General features: G+C 42.9%; 1 protein-coding gene across 1 annotated transcript in view; it reads left to right on the forward strand.

The window, feature by feature from the left end:
* The window catches only part of LOC120063696 (vang-like protein 1), a 34569-nt gene extending 15360 nt beyond the window's left edge, over nt 1-19209 (forward strand). Inside the window, exons 3-9 of the mRNA XM_039013989.1 lie at nt 993-1424; nt 4758-4933; nt 16294-16427; nt 18141-18154; nt 18188-18306; nt 18586-18820; nt 18949-19209. Coding sequence (XP_038869917.1) covers nt 993-1424; nt 4758-4933; nt 16294-16427; nt 18141-18154; nt 18188-18306; nt 18586-18820; nt 18949-19209 — 1371 coding nt within the window. The remainder of the gene's footprint in view (nt 1-992; nt 1425-4757; nt 4934-16293; nt 16428-18140; nt 18155-18187; nt 18307-18585; nt 18821-18948) is intronic.
* Nucleotides 19210-23922: the final 4713 nt, after the last annotated feature.

The following is a 23922-nucleotide window of genomic DNA, read 5'->3' on the forward strand; positions in this document are numbered from 1 at the left end:
GTGTTAAGATTATTTTAAAAGAACTGACCCATCACTCTCTCAAATAGGGGTCACCAGATGAATGTTTATCTCCATTCTCTGTCGTTCTCTCCATCGTTCTCCCCTTCTCTCTTTTTCTAACATTTTGTGTGTTTCTCACCCCCTCTCTTGTGAAGCTTTAGGGGTGTCATGTGGGTAAGTGTATGTGATCTGACAGAAGAAGGTGGCTACAGTATTCCAATCTACTTCTCATGGAATGGAATACACACACACACTGTTCCCAGCTCCTTACCAGGGAGAGAGAGAGAGCAAGATAATAAATAGCTGAATAACTGGCAGTAAGAGAAATGCTCTCTTCGGCAGACAGGCCTTTAATCAGTCTCTCGCTGTGCTCCTTCCTCTTACGGCACATTTATGTTCATCTCCATCCTGAGCAGGAAGAGCAGATTTGACTCTTAATTTGCAATGCTAGACCTGCAAAACATCATCCTTATTGTGATTCAGATGCTTGTGTGTGTTTGTGTGTGTGCGCATCTCTGTCATCCCTACCTGGTCATGATGAGCAGTCTGAATGTGTACTGTCCTCCTCTATGTGGATCAGTGAGGAGCTGAAAGCCTGTCACAATAACACAGAACCCCAGGAAAGCCGAAGGCTTCTTTAAATAGAATGACGGATGGGATGTTTGCGGTAAACCTCAAGGGATTTAGTCAGTGTATCTCTAGTCTGTCTGTCTTTGTGTGTAGCAGAGACAGAGAATGGAATAAAACCAGCATTTATGTGTATCTATCTACCAGTGTGTATTTGTTACTTTGGTTTGTCTCTCATATCCCTCCACAGAGACTATTCCTGTCCTTTTCTATCTTCTGTTTTCACTCTCTTCCTCTCTCACTCTTCCTCCACCTCTCTTCTCTGGAAGTGTCTGTGCTATCAACCATATGCTACGTTTTAATCTCTTCTCTCTCCTTCTCTCTGTCCTTTCCCTCTCTTTATCTCCCTCTCCTCTCTCTTTTAGGATGATAACTGGGGGGAAACCACCACGGCGGTGACTGGCACCTCAGAGCTTAGTCTATCCCAGGAGGAGGTGGTTGGTCTGGGGAAGAGGTCGGAGGACGGCCTGGGGCAGGGCTGTCGGCACTACGCTTCCCTAGCTCTGGGCCTCTGTGTGGGGCTACTGGTCCTGGCCACCCCCCTGGCCTTCCTGGTCCTCCCGGCGGTGCTGTGGCCGGCCAGGCTGCAGGCCTGTGGCTCAGCCTGCGAGGGCCTCTTCCTCTCTGTGTCCTGTAAACTTCTCATCCTTCTGCTAGCTGTGTGGGCGATCTTCCTGCGCCAGGCCCGTGCCAGCCTGCCCAGGGTGTGTGTGTACCGAGCCCTCCTGGCCATTCTCACACTGCTGCTCACAATCTCCTACTGGCTGTTCTATGGGGTCCGCATCCTCGACTCACAGGTGTGTATGTTTCATAATCGTGTGTGTGTGTGTGTGTGTGTGTGTGTACATCAAATTGTATTTGTCACATGCACCAAATACAACAGGTGTAGACGTACAGTGAAATGCTTACTTACAAGCCCTTAACCAACAATGCAGTTTTAAGAAAAATAAGTGTTAATGCATTTACTAAAATAAAATGAACTAAAAAAAAAAACAATAAGAAGAAAATAGAAAAATAACAAATAATTAAAGAGCACAATCAAATAATGGTAGCGACGCTATATACAGGGGATGTCGGTACAGAGTCAATGTGTGGGTGCACTGGTTAGTCGAGGTAATTGAAGTAATATGTACATGTAGGTAGAGGTAAAGTGACTGTGCATGGATAATAAACAGAGAGTAGCAGCAGCGTAAAAATGGGGGGGTCAATGCAAATAGTCCAGGTAGCCATTTGATTAGCTGTTCAGGAGTCTAATGGCATGGGGGTAGAAGCTGTTAATAAGCCTTTTGGACCTAGACTTGGCGCTCCGGTACCGCTTGCCGTGCGGTAGCAGAGAGAACGGTCTATGACTAGGGTGGCTGGAGTCTTTGGCAATTTTTAGGGCCTTCCTCTGACACCGCCTGGTATAGAGGTCCTGGATGGCAGGAAGCTTAGCCCCAGTGATGTACTGGGCCGTACGCACTACCCTCTGTAGTGCCTTGCGGTCAGAGGCCGAGCAGTTGCCATACCAGGCAGTGATGCAACCAGTCAGGATGCTCTCGATGGTACAACTTTTTGAGAATCTGAAGACCCATGCCAAATCTTTTCAGTCTCCTGAGGGGGAATAGGCGTTGTCATGCCCTCTTCATGACTGTCTTGGTGTGTTTGGACCATGATAGTTCATTGGTGATGTGGACACCAAGGAATTTGAAGCTCTCAACCTGCTCTACTACAGCCCCGTCGATGAGAATGGGGGCGTTCTCGGCCCTCCTTTTCCTGTAGTCCACGATCATCTCCTTTGTCTTGATCACGTTGAGGGACAGATTGTTGTCCTGGCACCACACTTCCAGGTCTCTGACCTCCTCCGTATAGGCTGTCTCATCGTTGTCGGTGATCAGGCCTACCACTGTTGTCGTCTGCAAACTTAATGATGGTGTTGGAATCATGCCTGGCCATGCAGTCCTGGGTGAACATGGAGTACAGGAGGGGACTGTGCATGCACCCCTGAGGGGCCCCTGTGTTGAGAATCAGCATGGCAGATGTGTTGTTACTTACCCTTACCACCTGGGGCAGCCCTTCAGGAAGTCCAGGATCCAGTTGCAGAGGGAGGTGTTTAGTCCCAGGGTCCTTAGCTTAGTGATGAGCTTTGAGGGCACTATGGTGTTGAACGCTGAGCTGTAGTCAATGAACGGCATTCTTACGTAGGTGTTCCTTTTGTTCAGGTGGGAAAGGTCAGTGTGGAATGCAATAGAGATTGCATCATCTGTGGATCTGTTGGGGCGGTATGCAAATTGGAGTGGGTATAGGGTTTCTGGGATAATGTTATTGATGTGAGCCATGACCTTTCAAAGCACTTCATGGCTACAGACGTGAGTGCTGCAGGTCGGTAGTCATTTAGACAGGTTACCTTGGTGTACTTGGGCACAGGGACTATGGTGGTCTGCTTGAAACATGTTGGTATTACAGACTCAGTCAGGGACAGGTTGAAAATGTCAGTGAAGACACTTCAAATGCCATTTTATTTGGTCTTATACACATGGTTAGCAGATGTTAATGTGAGTGTAGCGAAATGCTTGTGCTTCTAGTTCTGACAGTGCAGTAATATCTAACAAGTAATCTAACAATTCCACAACTACCTAATACACACAATCTAAATGGATGGAATAAGAATATGTACATATATGGATGACCGAGTGGCATAGGCAAGATGCAATAGATGGTATAAAATACAGTATATACGTATGAGATGATTAAAGTTAAAGTGGCATTATTAAAGTGACTAGTGATCCATTTATTAAAGTGACTGATGATTTCAAGTCTGTATGTAGGCAGCAGCCTCTCTGTTTTAGTGATGGCTGTTTAACAGTCTGATGGCCTTGAGATTGAAAAACAGCTTCGGTCTCTCGGTCCCAGCTTTGATGCCCTGTACTGACCTCGCCTTCTGGATGGTAGCGGGGTGACAAGCAGTGGCTTGGGTGGTTGTTGGCTTGGGTGAACTCTTTGGCCTTCCTGTGACATCGGGTGCTGTAGATGTCCTGGAGGGCAGGTAGTTTGCCCCCGCACCACCCTCTGTAGAGCCCTGCGGTTGTGGGCGGTGCAGTTGCCGTACCAGGTGGTGATACAGCCCGACAGGATGCTCTCAATGCCAGTTGGTTAACGCATGCTCAGAGTACACTACCTGGTAATCCGTCTGGCCCTGCGGCCTTGTGAACTTAGACCTGTTTAAAGGTCTTACTTACATAATCTATGGAGAGCGTGATCACACGCCTAGTTAAATAAAGGTTAAATAAATTCAATTAAATCACACAGTTGTCCGGAACAGCTGGTGCTCAAATGCATGTTTCAGTGTTGCTTGCCTTCAAGCGAGCATAGAAGTCATTTAGCTCGTCTGGTAGACTCGTGTCACTGGCAGCTCATGGCTGTGCTTCCCTTTTGTAGTCCGTAATAATTTGCAAGCCTTGCCACGTCCGATGAGCGTCAGAGCTGGAGTAGTACGATTCAATCTTAGTCCTGTATTGACGCTTTGTCTGTTTGATGGTTCGTCAGAGGGCATAGCAGGATTTCTTATAAGCTTCCCGGGTTAGAGTCCCGCTCCTTGAAAGCGGCAGCTCTACCCTTTAGCTCAGTGCGGATGCTGCCTGTAATCCATGGCTTCTGGTTGGGGTATGTATGTACGGTCACCGTGGGGACTGTCATTGATGCACTTATTGATGAAGCCAGTGACCAATGTGGTGTACTCCTCAATACCATCGGAAGAATCCCGGAACATATTCCAGTCTGTGCTAGCAAAACAGTGATGTACCTTAGCATCTACGTCATCTGACCACTTATGTATTGATCTAGTCACTGGTACTTCCTGCTTTAGTTTTTGCTTGTAAGCAGGAATCAGGAGGATAGAATTATGGTCAGATTTGTCAAATGGATGGCAAGTGAGAGCTTTGTACGCATCTCTGTGTGTGGAGTAAAGGTGGTCTAGATTTATTTTTATTTTTTTTACCTCTAGTTGCACATGTAACATGCTGGTAGAAATGAGGTCAAACGGATATAAGTTTCCCTGCATTAAAGTCCCCGGCCACTAGGAGCGCCACCTCCTGGATGAGCTTTTTCATGCAACTTGCAAACACGTGTGTGTGTTAACTCTGTGTTTCCAGGATGAGGACTACCAGGGTATCGTCCAGTTTGCTGTGTCTCTGGTGGACTCTCTGCTGTTTGTCCACTACCTGGCCATTGTTCTGCTGGAGCTCAGACAGCTCCAGCCCTGCTACAGCCTGTGTGTTATACGCTCCACTGACGGAGAGACACGCTACTACAACCTGGGACAGCTCAGGTAATACACACACACACAGAAACACACTCACATCCACACAGACACACTCAAAACTGACTGAAATATGATGTAGAGAAATTCAATCATTTCATAAGCATCTTAACATATTAACCAAGCAAATCCATGCTGCTACAATCTCTTGCTAAAATGGTGCAGCTGACTGTAGCAAAGTCACTGATCTTCCAGCAATATGAACTCTGTCTGTATACAACAGTGGAGCCTCGGGGATCTGGCTGGTGTACTTATTGTGGCCCTGATGATCTGAGTAACCCTGTTGTGTCCACTATTGCCACTTAGCAGAAGCCAGTCAGCTGATCAATCAGCTAGCATAAACATCTACAGATAATCAGACTATTAGAGAATGGCTTTAGAATGCCCCCACCCATACACGTGTGTGTGTGTGTGTGTGTGTGTGTGTGTGTGTGTGTGTGTGTGTGTGTGTGTGTGTGTGTGTGTGTGTGTGTGTGTGTGTGTGTGTGTGTGTGTGTGTGTGTGTGTGTGTGTGTGTGTGTGTGTGTGTGTGTGTGTGTGTGTACACTGTATACACACACACACACACACACACACACACACACACACACACACACACACACACACTGTTGAACTGTGAGTAATTGGAGACTTAAGTCCAAGGGGAAGAGTGGCAGTAATTTAGTTACTCAATCACCCAGAATGTTCCAGTCCAGTCCTTTAACTCTGGGGGGCTGTTCTGGGAATTGGGGCGGGGGCCTGAGAAAAGCGGGCCGCTTTGATTGATTATGATGAATTCCCTCTAGTAACTGATCTAAGGTCAGCTTTGTGTTTTTCCCTTTAATGGTTAGGGTTTGTGGAAGACAAACTCATCCTAGATCTGTGCCTTAGGACAACTTCTACCCAGAGCTGTGCTGGGTGATTCCTCACAAAACTAGAACAAACAACATCATGATTTTGGGGATTTTCACAAAATGTAATCCATAGAAGGATCCTTTTCTTAATGTTTTTATTATTTGTTCAATCAATAGGCAGAATACACAGCAGTGAACAAATGATAAATGCCTTGTCAGTGCAACCCAAAATAAAACCCACTCCATGGATTGTTGACATATATTTGTCATTTGTATCTTAAAGCGTAATTGAGACAATTAATTGAAGTTGGAGTATTTGTGACATTTAGGCCTTACCCAGGCCTCCTTTAAGTCTCCATAATGTTTAATCTGTAGGTGCACAATTCAATAGTTGGTGTCATATGAAGCCTTACGGCTTGGACTTTATGAGTAGTATTTTGATTTCAATATTTTTTTTGTAATGAATATTGAATAATGTCAACATGAATCTTGAAAATATATTTTATTATTACTGACATATCAATGTTCTAGAGTGGGATTTCTGCTAGTTTTAAAATCAACAGTGAAGAGGCGACTCCGGAATGCTGGCCTTCTAGGCCGAGTTCCTCTGTCCAGTGTCTGTGTTCTTTTGCCCATCTTAATCTTTTATTTTTATTGGCCAGTCTGAGAAATTGCTTTTTCTTTGCAACTGCCTGGAAGGCCAGCATCCTGGAGTCGCCTCTTCACTGTTGATGTTGAGACTGGTGTTTTGTGGGTGCTATTTAATGAAGCTGCCAGTTGAGGACTTGTGAGGCGTCTGTTTCTCAAACTAGACACTCGAATGTACTTGTCCTCTTGCTCAGTTGTTCACCGGGGCCTCCAACTCCTCTTTCTATTCTGATTAGAGACAGTTTGTGCTGTTCTGTGAAGGGAGTAGTACACAGCGTTGCACGAGATCTTCAGTTTCTTGGCAATTTCTCACATGGAATAGCCTTCATTTCTCAGAACAAGAATAGACTGACGAGTTTCAGAAGCAAGTTCTTTGTTTCTAGCCATTTTGAGCCTGTAATCGAACCCACAAATGCTGATGCTCCAGATACTCAACTAATCTAAAGAAGGCCAGTTTTATTGCTTCTTTAATCACCACAACAGTTTTCAGCTGTGCTAACATAATAATGATCAATTAGCCTTTTAAAATGATAAACTTGGATTAGCTAACACAACGTGCCATTGGAACACAGGAGTGATGGTTGCTGATAATGGGCCTCTGTACGCCTATGTAGATATTCCATAAAAAATCTGCCGTCTCCAGCTACAATAGTCATTTTGTAACGGCAGCCTTCCCTCTCTTCACGTGAAGAGAGGGTGTAACAGGGATCGGACCAAGACGCAGCGTAGCTCGTGTTCAACATGACTTTAATAAACAAGACGAAACTGTGAACACTTACAACTAACAAAATAACAAACGTGGCAAACCGAAACATCCCTAACTGATGCAGAGGAAACACAGAGACAGGAAACAACCACCCACAAAATCCCAACACACAACAAGCCACCTATATATGATTCCCAATCAGAGACAACACAAAACACCTGCCTCTGATTGAGAACCATATTAGGCCAAACATAGAAACAGACAAACTAGACACACAACATAGAATGCCCACCCAGCTCACGTCCTGACCAACACTAAAACATGCAAAACACACAAGAACTATGGTCAGAACGTGACACATTTACAACATTAACAATGTCTACACTGCATTTATGACCAATTTGATGTTATTTTAATGGACAACAAGGACATTTCTAAGTGACCTCAAACTTTTGAACGGTACTGTACATTGGCATAGTAGGCAATGTAACCAATCACAGCCCTACTTTTAATTGTATCATTGCACATCCTGCAAATCACAAAGAAAGGGTGACCATTTTGAATCCATTTTCACATTCACTCTGTTGGTAATGCTGACAAATTGGATCATAACTCTAAAAGTAGTGGAGATCCCACTCTGGAATGTTGATATGCACTTAGATTATATTATGTTCAACAATATATAGAACATTTTGCCAAATATTTTTTTGGTTCAAGTTTATATTTGACAATGTTCATACATTTAATAGAAGAAAGTTGTTATTGAAATCAAGATTATACTCATATTACAGAGCAAGAAGCAAAGCTTTAAACGACACCAACTTTTACTTGTGGCACCAACAGATGAACCATTATGGAGTCTTAAAACCTCTTAAGGATCGAATCCTTTTTTTCAATTTTTGCCTAAAATCACATACCCAAATCTAACTGCCTGTAGCTCAGGACCTGAAGCAAGGATATGCATATTCTTGATAGCATTTGAAAGGAAACACTTTGAAGTTTGTGGAAATGTGAAATGAATGTAGGGAGCACTGTATGACATAGCCCTGGTCTGCAGTAGTCTGGTCTGGGGGAGTAGTGTAGATATGAGGCATGCTGTAATGGACTATCTACTTATTTTCTGACCTTTTCTTATAATCCATCTGTTCTCTCTGCCCTCCTCTTATGCCTCTCTCCTCTCTTCTCTCTCTCTCTTTCAAGGGGCTTTATTGGCATGGGAAACATATGTTAACATTGCCAAAGCAAGTCAAGTAGATAATAAACAATACAAATGAACAGTAAACATTACACTCGCAGAAGTTCAAAAAGAATAAAGACATTACAAATGTCATATTATGTATATATATATACAGTGTTGTAACAATGTGCAAATGGTTAAAGTACAAAAGGGAAAATAAATATGGGTTGTATTTACAATGGTGTTTGATCTTCACTGGTTGACCTTTTCTTGTGGCAACAGGTCACAAATCTTTCTGCTGTGATGTCACACTGTGGTATTTCACCCAGTAGATATGGGAGTTTATCAAATTTGGGTTTGTTTTCGAATTCTTTGTGGTTCTGTCTAATCTGAGGGAAATACAGTTGAAGTCAGAAGTTTACAAACACTTAGGTTGGAGTCATTAAAACTAGTTTTTCAACCACTCCACAAATTTCTTCTTAACAAACTATAGTTTTGGCAAGTTTGTTAGGACATCTACTTTGTGCATGACACAAGTCATTTTTCCAACAATTGTTTACAGACAGATTATTTCACTTATAATTCACCATATCACAATTTCAGTGGGTCAGAAGTTTACATACACTAAGTTGACTGTGCCTTTAAACAGCTTGGAAAATTCCAGAAAATGATGTCATGGCTTTAGAAGCTTCTGATAGGCTAATTGACATAATTTGAGTCAATTGGAGGTGTACCTGTGGATGTATTTCAAGGCCTACCTTCAAACTCAGTGCCTCTTTGCTTGACATCATGGGAAAATCAAAAGCAATCAGCCAAGACCTCAGAGAAAGAAAATTGTAGACCTCCACATGTCTGGTTCATCCTTTTCAGCAATTTCCCAATACCTGAAGGTACCACGTTCTGTACAAACAATAGTACGCAAGTCTAAACACCATGGGACCACGCAGCCGTCATACCGCTCAGGAAGGAGACGCGTTCTGTTTCCTAGAGGTCAACGTACTTTGGTGCGAAAAGTGCAAATCAATCCCAGAACAACAGCAAAGGACCTTGTGAAGATGCTGGAGGAAACAGGTAGAAAAGTATCTATATCCACAGTAAAACGAGTCATATATCGACATAACCTGAGAGGCCGCTCAGCAAGGAAGAAGCCACTGCTCCAAAACCGCCATTAAAAAAGCCAGACTAAGGTTTGAAACTGCACATGGGGACAAAGATCGTATTCTTTGGAGAAATGTCCTCTGGTCTGATGAAACAAAAATAGAACTGTTTGGCCATAATGACCATTGTTATGTTTGGAGGAAAAAGGGGGAGCCTTGCAAGCTGAAGAACACCATCCCAACTGTGAAGCACGGGGGTGGCAGCATCATGTTGTGGGCGTGCTTTGCTGCAGGAGGGACTGGTGCACTTCACAAAATAGAATGGCCTCATGCGTCAGGAAAATTATGTGGATATATTGAAGCAACATCTCAAGACATCAGTCAAGAAGTTAAAGCTTTGTCGCAAGTGGGTCTTCCAAATGGACAATGACCCCAAGCATACTTCCAATGTTGTGGCAAAATGGCTTAAGGACAACAAAGTCAAGGTAATGGAGTGGCCATCACAAAGCCCTGACCTCAAACCTGCAGAAAATTTGTGGGCAGAACTGAAAAAGCATGTGCGAGCAAGGAGGCCTACAAACCTGACTCAGTTACACCAGCTCTGTCAGGAGGAATGGGCCAAAATTCACCCAACGTATTATGGGAAGCTTGTGGAAGGCTACCTGAAACGTTTGACCCAAGTTAAACAATTTAAAGGCAATGCTACCAAATACTAATTGATTGTATGTAAACTTCTGACCCACTGGGAATGTGATGAAATAAATAAATGCTGAAATAAATCATTCTCTCTCCTATTATTCTGACATTTCACATTCTTGAAAAATAAAGTGGTGATCCTAACTGACCTAAGACAGGGAATTCTTTCTAGGATTAAATGTCATGAATTGTGAAAAACTGAGTTTAAATGTATTTGGCTAAGGTGTATGTAAACTTCTGACTTCAACTGTGTGTGTCTCTAATATGGTCATACATTGGGCAGGAGGTTAGGAAGTGCAGCTCAGTTTCCACCTTATTTTGTGGGCAGTGTGCACATAGACGGTCTTCTCTTGAGAGCCAGGTCTGCCTACGGCAGCCTTTCTCAATAGCAAGGCTATGCTCACTGAGTCTGTACATAGTCAAAGCTTTCCTTCAGTTTGGGTCAGTCACAGTGGTCAGGTATTCTGCCACTGTGTACTCTCTGTTTAGGGCCAAATAGCATTCTAGTTTTCTCTGTTTTTTTGTTAATTCTTTCCAATGTGTCAAGTAATTATCTTTTTGTTTTCTCATGGTTTGGTTGGGTCTAATTGTGTTGCTGTCCTGGGGCTCTGTGGGGTGTGTTTGTGAACAGAGCCCCAGGACCAGCTTGCTTAGGGGACTCTTCTCTAGGTTCATCTCTCTGTAGGTGATGCCTTTGTTATGGAAGGTTTGGGAATCGCTTCCTTTTAGGTGGTTGTAGAATTTAACAGCTCTTTTATGGATTTTGATAATTAGCGGGTATCGGCCTAATTCTGCTTTGCATGCATTATTTGGTGTTCTACGTTGTACACGGAGGATATTTTCTGCATGCAGAGTCACAATTTGATCTTTGTCCCATTTTGTGAGTTCTTGGTTGGTGAGCGGACCCCAGATCTCACAACCATAAAGGGCAATGGGTTCTATAACTGATTCAAGTATTTTTAGCCAGATCCTAATTGGTATGTCAATTTTTATGTTCCTTTTGATGGCATAGAATGCCCTTCTTGCCTTGTCTCTCAGATCGTTTACAGCTTTGTGGAAGTTACCTGTGGTGCTGATGTTTAGGCCAAGGTATGTATAGTGTGTCTAGATGGAATTTGTATTCGTGGTCCTGGCGACTGGACCTTTTTTGGAAGACCATTAATTTGGTCTTACTGAGATTTACTGTCAGGGCCCAGGTCTGGCAGAATCTGTGCAGAAGATCTAGATGCTGCTGTAGGCCCTCCTTGGTTGGTGACCGTAGCACCAGATCATCAGCAAACAGTAGACATTTGACTTCAGATTCTAGTAGGGTGAGTCCGGGTGTTGCAGACTTTTCTAGTGCCCTCGCCAATCCGTTGATATGTTTTGAAGAGGGTGGGGCTTAAGCTGCATCCCTGTCTCACCCCACTGCCCTGTGGGAAGAAATGTGTGTGTTTTTTGCCTATTTTAGCCGCACACTTGTTGTTTGTGTACATGGATTTTATAAAGTCGTATGTTTTTGGTGGTTTACCCTAGAGGTCGACTGATTTAATTGGAATGGCCGATTTCAAGTTTTCATAACAATCGGGTAATCGGCATTTTTGGACACCGATCATGGCCGATTACATTGCACTCCATGAGAAGACTGCGTGGCAAGCTGACTACCTGTTATGCGAGTGCAGCAAGGAGCTACGGTATGGTGCTAGCTAGCATTAAACGCATCTTAGAAAAAACAATCAATCTTAACATAATCACTAGTTAACTACACATGGTTGATGATATTACTAGTTTATCTAGCTTGTCCTGCGTTGCATATAATCGATGCGGTGCCTGTTAATTTATCATTGAATCATAGCCTACTTTGTCAAACAGGTGATTTAACAAGCGCATTCGCTAAAAAAGTACTGTCGTTGCACCAATGTACCTAACCATAAACATCAACGACTTTCTTAAAATCAATACACAAGTATATATTTTTAAACCTGCATATTTAGTTAATATTGCCTGCTAACATTAATTTATTTTAACTAGGGAAATGCGTTTCTGTGCAACAGAGTGAGGGTATGTGCAGCAGTTTGGTCCGCCTGGCTCGTTGCGAACTGTGTGAAAACTATTTCTTCCTAACAAAGACAGCCAACTTCGCCAAACGGGGGATGATTTAACAAAAGCGCATTTGCGAAAAAAGCATCATCGTTGCACGAATGTACCTAACCATAAACATCAATGCCTTTCTTAAAATCAATACACAGAAGTATATATTTTTAAACCTGCATATTTAGTTAAAAGAAATTCATGATGGCAGGCAATATTAAACGAGGGAAATTGTGTCACTTCTCTTGTGTTTATTGCACGCAGAATCAGGGTATATGCAACAGTTTGGGCCGCCTGGCTCGTTGCGAGCTAATTTGCCAGAATTTTACGTAATTATGACATAACATTGAAGGTTGTGCAATGTAACAGGAATATTTAGACTTATGGATGCCACCCGTTAGATAAAATATACGTAACGGTTCCGTATTTCACTGAAAGAGTAAACATTTTATTTTTGAAATGATAGTTTCCGGATTTGACCATATTAATGACCTAAGGCTCGTATTTCTGTGTGTTATTATGTTATAATTAAGTCTATGATTTGATATTTGATAGAGCAGTCTGACTGAGCGGTGGTAGGCAGCAGGCTCGTAAGCATTCATTCAAACAGCACTTTAGTGCGTTTGCCAGCAGCTCTTCGCAATGCTTCAAGCATTGAGCTGTTTATGACTTCAAGCCCATCAACTCCCGAGATTAGGCTGGTGTAACCGATGTGAAATGGCTAGCTAGTTAGCGGGGTGCGCGCTAATAGTGTTTCAAACGTCACTCGCTCTGAGACTTGGAGTAGTTGTTCCCCTTGCTCTGCAAGGGCCGTGGCTTTTGTGGAGTGATGGGTAACGATGCTTCGAGGGTGGCTGTTGTCGATGTGTTCCTGGTTTGAGCCCAGGTAGGTGCGAGGAGAGGGACGGAAGCTATACTGTTACACTGGCAATACTAAAGTGCCTATAAGAACATCCAATAGTCAAAGGTATATGAAATACAAATGGTATAGAGAGAAATAGTCCTATAATTCCTATAATAACCTAAAACTTCTTACCTGGGAATATTGAAGACTCATGTTAAAAGGAACCACCAGCTTTCATATGTTCTCATGTTTTGAGCAAGGAACTTAAACGTTAGCTTTTTTACATGGCACATATTGCACTTTTACTTTCTTCTCCAACACTTTGTTTTTGCATTATTTAAACCAAATTGAACATGTTTCATTATTTATTTGAGAGTAAAAAAATGTGATTGATGTATTATATTAAGTTAAAATAAGTGTTCATTCAGTATTGTTGTAATTGTCATTATTACAAATAAATAAATAAAAAATCGATTAATCGGCGTTGAAAAATCATAATCGGTCGACCTCTAGTTTACCCATACATCTCCATTTTGGATAGATCGTTCTTTGTGTTGTTTGTTTAGTGTTTTCCAATTTTCCCAGAAGTGTTTAGAGTCTATGGACATACCTAGCGTGTGACAGAGCTGCAGTTGTGACCTGTTTTTGTTTGTTATGTTGTGATAGTGCCTAGGGGGGCATATGGTGGAGGGAATGCTGTCACCTCCAGGCAGGTGTTTGTCCCCCTGTGTGCTGAGGGTGTCAGGTTCTTGTCCAGTTCTGGCATTTAGGTCTCCACAGACTAGTACATGTCCCTGGGCCTGGAAATTATTGATTTCCCCCCTCTAGGATGGAGAAGCTGTCTTCATTAAAGTATGGGGATTCTAGTGGGGTGATATAGGTAGCACACAGGACATTTTTCTCTGTTGAGATCATTTCCTTTTGAATTTCTAGACAAATGTAAAATGTTCCTGTTTTGATTAATTTAATGGAGTGAGTTAGGTCTGCTCTATACCAAATTAGCATACCGCCTGAGTCCCTTCCCTGTTTCACACCTGATAGTTTGGTGGATGGGACTACCAGCTCTCTGTAACCTAGAGGGCAACCAGCGGGTCCGTCTCCTCTATACCAGGTTTCTTGTAGGATGACAATGTCTGTATTTCCGATTTCTTTGAGGAAGTCCAGGTTTGGGTGAAGTCCAGCTCCTGTGTGAAGTGTTGGGGCTGCGTTTGAGAGCGATGTCCTTTAGAGTCCGGGCGAAGGTGGGCACTGCTGCCTTGTATAGGTGGACCTGGTCATAGAGGCTGTTCAAGTCCAGGGTGGAGTGGTGGGCCAGGAAAACATTTGGTTTTGAGGCACAGTCACGGGCAATACTAATACTACCATACAGCGTTTACCCGCTGTATGGTAGCAGGGTGGAAGTATTTTCGTGGTAGCAGAGTGGAGATAAGCACTTGTGCATTGGGGAAAGTAGAAGAAGCTTTTTCAATCACTCCCTTCAGTGCTGTGGCCACCCTTTCCTGCTGTGCTCTCAGGTGGTTTGTGCCTGTGTGTATTATGTGGCTAGGTGAACCTAGTTGGTCCTCAGACAGAAGGTCTAGGGCACGCTGGGTGTTTGGACACGAGTTTAGACACACTGTGTTTGGGAAAAAGTTAATTTTTTCTATATATTTCCCATTTGAGTCCATAAGGAGTACAATCTGTGTCTTGTGTATGTCCTCAGTGGGTGTGGGGGGGTTGTCAGGAGAGCTATCAGGGTGGCTGACGGGGGGCTCAGAGGGGGTGAGATCCCCTGGGCTTGGGGTTTCTCATTTGTCTGTTCTGCTGTGATGTCTACGCTATGGTCTGGTGTGGACTGTTCTGCTGTGGTGTCGAGACTTTTGTTGGGTGCTGAGGTGGGCTGTTCTGCTGGCTTCTCTGCGGGGGTGGCCACCTCTCTAGTGGGTTGTTCTCTGTCACACGCCATCCCCCTCACCCTCTCCTCCAGCAGTCTGATCCTCTCCTCTAGTGCTCTTTTCATCTCCTGCTCTTGCTTTTTATTTTGTTGAAGTTGTCTCACCACAGTCCAGAGTGCAGATTTGTCTCTCTCCACCTCCAGCTCTCCGGGTCTGGTTAAGGGGGTGGTGTTGTGCTGGACTGATGTCTGTGCTGATTGGAGTGTAATCACCTGCTGTTCCAGCTCCACCTGCCTTACCTCCAGCTGGGTAAATGTATCCTTCATTTCAATGAGGGGGTAGTACTCTGTGCTGGGAGGTTGACTTTCCGCTTGGGGTTGCTCGTCTATGGGGTTATATAATGAAGAGGTCTGGTCTGACCCGCTCGGGGTGGGGGTATCTTAAGGGAGCGCTTCTCCTACTGGGATAATTCTTTGATTAGGTGAAAGTACAGCTGAAACTATTTGGGGTTGCCCTGTACAAATACTGTTTCAGACTTATAGAGACTTATATTAGCAGACTCTGAGTCCTCGTTGTTTAGTATCCTGAGTGTCCACCCCTCGTAAACACCCCCCCCCCCCTCTTAACAGAGAGGTAGTGAGCTAATGTAGCACTGTGCCATGCCAGGGGATGGTCTGTGTGGAAGATGAGGTTGCTGATGTTTCCATTTTTATAATAGTCAGCAAAAAGTGTCACTTGATTTTCAATAAGGAGCTTCATTTTGTTGTCTTTTCTTGCCTTATCATTCTTTACATACACAGGGTACTGTATGTTAATTACCTCTGAACAGCAAGAGGCAGCTTCTAAGGCCTCTCCATTTGGTTGGAGTAGACTGTGCGACTCTCCTGCCATTGTTGGGCTAAAGGGCTTTGACACCTCTCACTTGACACGTCTGTGCTAATTGAAGTTGTATCAAGCTTGGCAGCCTTAATTTAGCATTCAGTCTTTATAAAGTAATGTGTTTTTCTTCTTGGCTTTTGGAGATAAAATATAGCTTCAGACTAAACATTACTCACTCAGTTCCAGGTTGGATGGTGTTTTCAGGTTTCTATTGTTTTCTAGAGCATTTACTGTATAGCGTTGGAATAATAATCTTTGGTAGTTGTAAGCCTTCTAGGTGATTCTGTAATTCCGTCCAAAATCAGGTTGTAGGTTTTGAGTTTTGATTTGGAGTGAAGGTTATGTTGTAGACGGTAGCATCCTGTATATGTTCCTGACAAAAAATCCAAGTTTATCTAACTCTAAACATATATTTTTTTTAAGAACATGCTGAAAAATGCAGAAGCTCATCTGATCATGACCTCTCTCTCTCTATCTCTCTCTATCCCCCTCTCTCTCTATATACCTCTCTCCCTCCCCTCTCTCTTTCTCTTTGTCTGTGTCAGTATTCAGAGGGCAGCTCTGTCTCTGCTGGAGTTCTACTACAGGGACTTCCCTGTCCATAACCCTGCCCTTCTCTCCGCCTCCAAGCACCGTGCCGCCAAGCACCTGGCCGGCCTCAAGGTCTACACCGTGGACGGTTAGTACACCTACGTTTTTTCTATGGTTCCTCAGTGCTTACATTTGGTTTGTGTCACTGTGTCGTCTGACTTCCTATCATCTCTCTTTTCCTCATCTTAATGTGCAGCACGGTCTCTTTCATTCTTTGTCGCTCTGTCTCTCCATTCTCTCAGCTCTCTGTCTCTCCATTCTCTCAGCTCTCTGTCTCTCAGCTCTCTGTCTCTCCATTCTCTCAGCTCTCTGTCTCTCCATTCTCTCAGCTCTCTGTCTCTCCATTCTCTCAGCTCTCTGTCTCTCCATTCTCTCAGCTCTCTGTCTACCGTATTTGTTGCTTCGTTGTGACGCTCTCTCTTCATCTACTCTCCCATGCCACCCTAAGCAGCGTTTAAAGCTAAAGTGAGAGCTTACCTTTTGGACAATGACAGTAAGTAAAGATGGGTAATGATCTCTGCGTGCCCTCTCACTTTTCACTAGTGTACACTACTAACCTCACACCTCACTTCCCTTCCCCCACCCCCAATGTTTACACTGCTTCTAAGCATGCACACACAGATACACACCAATCTAACCCCCACTTTCATTCGTGAGATATGCTTTACACACACACACACACGCACAGGCACCAACTTCCCTGCTCAACTTACCAGCTCAGTGCGAGACAGCTTTTATGGTTCTTCTCTATGTTCTTTGTAGCAGAGTTTGATAGAGGAGTATGCTGGTACATTGTCCTCACAGACATTTGCATTTCAGCCTTTTAATAATTCATCACACTAGCTCCTTCTGCACATTCCCATGCTATCTCTTTGTCTCTGTCTCTCTCTCCTCTTTCTCTCTCTACCCCTCGTTCTCACGTTCACTCTCTCTCCATCTCTCTCTCTCTCTGTATTTCATCCTCCTTTTGTCAGTGTGTTCTCCAGTTAAGTCAGCAGTGTTTCTGTAGGCTAGCAGAGTGGGTCTTTATGTTTCTAGTGTTTTTAACCAGCCCAGATGTGCTCTAATGGAACTCACCCGTATTTATTTTGGGGGATTTAGAAAAAATTGGATTGCAATGAAATTACATAAAACATTTATTTCTCAATCGGAAAAAGGCTGTGCTACCAAGCCTGTGCTTCGTTCAGCCTCTCACACACACACACACACACACACACACACACACACACACACACACACACACACACACACACACACATATACACACTCACACACCTTGGTGTTAATGATTCATCTCTCTTGGCCTGTATCTGCCGGGGTTACTGTACTGAACCCTCATACACACATATCCCTCATAAATATGGACCAGATTCCACTCCTCCATATTCATATCCCACAGGAACCCTAATTTATGCTTTAACTACTTCTGGGTTAGTTATTGGTATTCATCATAGAGAGAAATTAATTCTATGATCAACTGGTATTATTGTGTTTGAAGATCGTTCTTGTTTTTTTAATTATATGATTATTTACTCTCTGGTAGCCAGATGTGTTCGTTTCTGCTTTAGCCAACTCTGTTGTCATTTGGCAGTTGTCTAAACCATAATCGGGTCTGACTACCAGGATAAATATTGAATCACTCTCACAGTGAAAGGATCTGAACTGTGAAACTGCCTAATGAGATATTTAGATGTTACACAGAATCTGCACTAAGATCTGTGTTTTCCCCGGGTTACTGTCAATATGCTGACTGGGCCACACAGTGATCTTCCCATCATGCCTCTGTGCTTCCTGTTTGTAGGCCCAGTGAACCCGGTGGGGCCAGCAGGGGGATCGGGGGGATCGCAGGTGGGGGGTCAGTCGCGTGCCATGATCTCTGCAGCAGCCAGGCGCAGAGACGCCACTCACAACGAACTATACTACGAAGAGGCCGACCATGACCGACGGGTCCGCAAACGCAGAGCCAGGTGAAAGAGAAAGAGAGGGGAGGAGAGAGGGAGGGATGGGGGACTCTGAGTGACTTAAAAACAAAAAGGTGGGGTGAAAGGAAAGGAAGAAAGAGGGATGAAAGATGCATAAGTATGCTGCTTAATGTAAGGATTCAAATATAGATGAGGGTTTAGATAGATGGACATAAGAATTGAGTAGGCTAAATGTTGGCCTGTGTGTTTTTATAACTTGTAGGATGCAAGAACAGATGAGTGTACAGTATACTGAATGTTTTCTGTACATTGCTGTAACGTTAGGCTGGTGGTGGCTGTGGAGGAGGCCTTCATGCATGTGAGGCGGATGCAGCAGGAGGAGCAGAAAGCATCCCCTGGGGATGTGATGGACGTACGGGAGGCGGCCCTGGCCATCTTCCCCTCCATGGCCCGTGCCCTGCAGAAATACCTCCGAACCACCAGGAGGCAGCACTGCCACAGCATGGAGAGCATCCAGAGACACTTGGCCTTCTGCCTCACACACAACATGAGCCCCAAGGTAGGCAAGCTTCAACTTCTTGGTTCCAGATCATCCCCTGGCCAGTATCACTACTAGACACCTCTTGGCCTTGGCACAACATAACAATCTCTATAGCAATATGATTGTGGTTGTCTGTGTCTCTTCAGGCATTCCTGGAGGCCTACCTGTCCCCTGGTCCTACGCTACAGTACGGTCGAGAGCGCTGGATGGCCGGTCAGTGGACTCTGGTCAGCGAGGCTGCGGTCACCAGCGGTCTAAAGGAGCACACAGCCTTCTCACTGAGGTGTCTAGACTTCAGCCTAGCGGTAACAGTCAAGTCCATCCCCTACATTCAAATGACCGAGGAGTACGTCGATCCTAAGTCACACAAGTTTACCCTGAGTCTCCAATCTGAAACATCAGTCTAACAGACACATGTAGAAGAACTGTGGGAATTCTAGACTTATCTTTTTTGTGTTCAGTTTCTTAAACCCTCTTACTTTGATATGCTCTTGTTGTGCTATTTTGCCTTTCTCTTCTATTTCTGTTACCGGTGTTTATAAAGATTATTTTGGCTACTTTTAGATTTGTTATTGTACGTAATTGATATGAACAGATGCATATGGGATATTGTAACAAGATGAAGTGTTAGCTGGCCATATAGTAGTTAATAAACGGTAGGGATCCCCAGCCCTATGGCTCTTTTGGAGTGAAGATGACCGATGGAGAGAGTTAGGGAACATGCTCTGATTTCTATTGTCCTGAGGCACACTGGACAATAGAAGGGGGGTGTCAGGGGGTTTTCAATACACTGTAGATGACCCTCCCCCATTTTGTTCTTCCTCTGTTTGTTTGCACGCGTGTTTGTGTGTGCACCCATGTGTTTGCGTGACTGTGTGTGTGTTTGTGTGTGCACGCATGTGTTTGCGTGACTGTGTGTGTGTATGTGGGGGCGTATTTTCATATTGTCTGCCCTGCTAATTTGAATGAAATACTACCTAATAATCATATTTCAGGTTCATTTTTTTAAAACTAAGAATTGCTTTTCTTTACAGTTAATTGATTGTACGTGTGTGTTTTTATATACGGTTAAAGTCGGAAGTTTACATACACTTAGGTTGGAGTCATTAAAACACATTTTTCAACCACTCCACAAATGTATTGTTAACAAACTATAGTTTTGGCAAGTCGGTTAGGACATCAACTTTGTGCATGACACAAGTCATTTTTCCAACAATTGTTTACAGACAGATTATTTCACTAATAATTCACTGTATCACAATTCCACTGGGTCAGAAGTTTACATACACTAAGTTGACTGTGCCTTTAAACAGCTTGGAAAATTCCAGGAAATGTTATGGCTTTAGAAGCTTCTGATAGGCTAATTGACATAATTTGAGTCAATTGGAGGTATACCTGTGGATGTATTTCAAGGCCTACCTTCAAACTCAGTGCCTCTTTGCTTGACATCATGGGAAAATCAAAAGAAATCCGCCAAGACCTCAGAAAGAAAATTGTAGACCTCCACAAGTCTGGTTCATCTTTGGGAGCAATTTCAAAAAGCCTGAAAGGTACCACGTTCATCTGTATAAACAATAGTATGCAAGTATAAACGCTATGGGACCACGCAGCCGTCATACCGCTCAGGAAGGAGATGCGTTCTGTCTACTAGAGATGAACGTACTTTGGTGCGAAAAGTGCAAATCAATCCCAGAACAACAGCAAAGGACCCTGTGAAGATGTTGGAGGAAACGGGTACAAAAGTATCTATATCCACAGTAAAACGAGTCCTATATCGACATTACCTGAGAGGCCACTCAGCAAGGAAGAAGCCACAGCTCCAAACCACCACAAAAAAGCCAGACTACGGTTTGCAACTGCACATGGGGCCAGATATCGTACTTTTTTGAGAAATGTCCTTTGGTCTGATGAAACAAAAATAGAACTGTTTGGTCATAATGACCATCGTTATGTTTGGAGGGAAAAGGGGGAGGCTTGCAAGCTGAAGAACACCATCCCAACTGTGAAGCACGGGGGTGGCAGCATCATGTTGTGGGGGTGCTTTGCTGCAGGAGGGACTGGTGCACTTCACAATGGCATCATGGGGAGGAAAATTACACGGATCTATTGAAGCAACATCTCAAGACATCAGTCAGGAAGTTAAAGCTTGGTCGCAAATGGGTCTTCCAAATGGACAATGACCCCAAGCATGGTTCCAAAGTTGTGGCAAAATGGCTTAAGGACAACAAAGTCAAGGTATTGGAGTGGCCATCACAAAGCCCTGACCACAATCCTATAGAGAATTTGTGGGCAGAACTGAAAAAATGTGTGCGAGCAAGGAGGCCTTCAAACCTGACTCAGTTACACCAGCTCTGTCAGGAGGAATGGGCCAAAATTCACCCAACTTATTGTGGAAGCTTGTGGAACACTTCCTGAAACGTTTGACCCAAGTTAAACAATTTAAAGGCAATGCTACCAAATACTAATTGAGTGTATGTAAACTTCTGACCCACTGGGAATGTGATGAAAGAAATCAAAGCTTAAATAAATTATTCTCTCTACTATTATTCTGACATAAAGTGGTGATCATAACTGACCTAAGACAGGGGATTTTTACTTGGATTAAATGTCAGGAATTGTGGAAAAACTGAGTTTAAATGTATTTGGCCAAGGTGTATGTAAACTTCCGACTTCAACTGTATATAATGTATTGTGTTTTTATTTAAAAGTTTTATTTGATTGATGCTTTTCTACCTGGCTGTACAGTTTGGCTGTCCAGTTATTGAATTATATGAATGAAAAAGGTTCTATTATTGTACTCCCCAAGATTCCTAGACATCTGTAAGAGGTTGTCAGAACCTGTTGGGCGCAAACCCAAAGCGGACTATTGCGGAATACTACAGTTGAGCAAACAAAGAAGCTAGTAAGACAGGAAAAAATGTATTCATAATTTTGAGAGATTTTCTGTACTTTTCTGATTTGGCGTCTAATGACAAGACATGCATTATATGTGTGTCTGATCTCCAGATGAAAGAGAGCTATTACATTTCTACAGAACCTAACCCTGTAAGCTAAGAGAATCAGATTGAGGCTCAAGTTTTTTGTCTTCAGATATGAGAGAAGACAAAAGATTAAAGAAGGATGGCACAATATTCTCTCTTTTAGTCCCCATTTTATGAGTGTTTGAGAAGTGTGGAGAATACACACAAAGAGAAGTGGTTCTCGTAATGCATTTTATTCCAGACATGACTGACTAATCTGATACCGTCCTCTACTGTCTCCAAGTTTGCATACACGTATCTTCATGTACTGAAAGTGATTCAAATAGGCCAAAAGTATACATTTCGTATGTCTTTTTTTACATTGTTTGATATGGTATATTCCTCAGTATTGATGTTCAGAGTGCAGACAACAGTCTCCTTATAGTGAGGGAAGTCTACAGTCACAAAAGAGGCTGTAGTGCCATCTAGCCACAACTAGTACAACTGACACAGCTATGGGATTTTTATGCTAATCTCTGTGGATTCAATATACAGTATTTGTTTGTTTTAATATTGTATTGTTTTAGCCAAATCTTCCCTATTACATGTGCATATTATTCAAGACTATATTAGAATGAAATAGTTTGTTATTGTAATTGTACAATCATTGTCACCAAAAGTTTACATGTTTTTGAGGATTTTATAGTGATTAAATTATGGCTGTGAATATTGGCCTGTTCGGATTTACCCTTTTATTAGTTTTTATCTTGAGGTGACCACATGTTATAAGTGTTGGATAGGTCAAAGCAAGGTTGCCAACCAATTGCTTTCCCTAATCTAACCAATTCCGATATGTGACTACTTCAAGGAAGGGAGAAAGGATGTATTTTTAAAGTATTCGACCAGGGCATTTGTCTCCTTGTATGTCTCCTTCATTACAAAGGTGCCTCTGTTTTAAAACACATATGATGTATGCTCAATGTGTTTGTTGTTGTATGCAAGTATGTTCGTCCAATAATGTATGGTGTGTGTGCGCGTGCACAATTGCCATCCTAAATGTTGTTCTGACCAATTCGGTCTCAAGTATTCACTGGTTGTTTTTTTAAAGATTTACATATATGGAATTACAATAACTGTATAAAGATTCAAATTTGTAAAATAAATATTTGTATGAACATTTTCAACATATTCTCATATTACTTTATTGTTGGTGTGTGTGGTGCTTTGTATTTGTCTGTGCACTAGAAAGTATGTAAGTGAGACTATTGGGTGAGTGTCTGTCTGCACTGTCCAGTTGAAGACAAGAGAGAGAGAGTTAGTGTTTGTAATATGAAGGTTGAGTAGAGACTGTGAGTTCATATCTGAAGCCCCTTCACACTACTGCATCCTGGGCTTACAGAACACAGAGATCTCTCTCCTGCCACTTCACGTATTCTCTCTTCTAATTGCCCACTGAGGGAGAGAGAGAACGAGGTATAAGTCAAGGAGGGAAAGAGACAAAGATTAAGAGAGAGTGAAACATGGAGTGAGAATACATGAGACAAATTGAGACTTGAGGAATTGGCAGCTTTTCCTATCTGGGTGTGTAATGATGATCTCACTTTGCAGCTGCTGCATATTTGGATAAATATTAATACATTTTGTCAGATGGAGAGGGGAAAAGAATCCAGGCTGTATCACGTTCGGCTGTGATTGGGAGTCCCATAGGGCGGCGCACAATTGGCCCAGCCGCGTCGTCCGGGCCAACTGACTTGCCTAGTTAAATAAAGATAAAAAATATATACACTACTGTTCAAAAGTTTGGGGTCACTTAGAAATGTCCTTGTTTTTGAAAGAAAAGCAAATTTTTTGTCCATTAAAATAATATAACATTTATCAGAAATACAGTGTAGACATTGTTAATGTTGTAAATGACTATTGTAGCACAACAGTTTTCAGCTGTGCTAACATAATTGCAAAAGGGTTTTCTAATGATCAATTAGCCTTTTAAAATGATAAATTAGTTAACTATGGATTAGCTAACACAACGTGCCATTGGAACACAGGAGTGATGGTTGCTGATAATGGGCCTCTGAACGCCTATGTAGATATTCCAATAAAAATCAGCTGTTTCCAGCTACAATAGTCATTTACAACATTAACCATGTCTACACTGTATTT

Source organism: Salvelinus namaycush, chromosome 19 (assembly GCF_016432855.1).
Source record: "Salvelinus namaycush isolate Seneca chromosome 19, SaNama_1.0, whole genome shotgun sequence".
Classification (NCBI taxonomy): domain Eukaryota; kingdom Metazoa; phylum Chordata; class Actinopteri; order Salmoniformes; family Salmonidae; genus Salvelinus; species Salvelinus namaycush.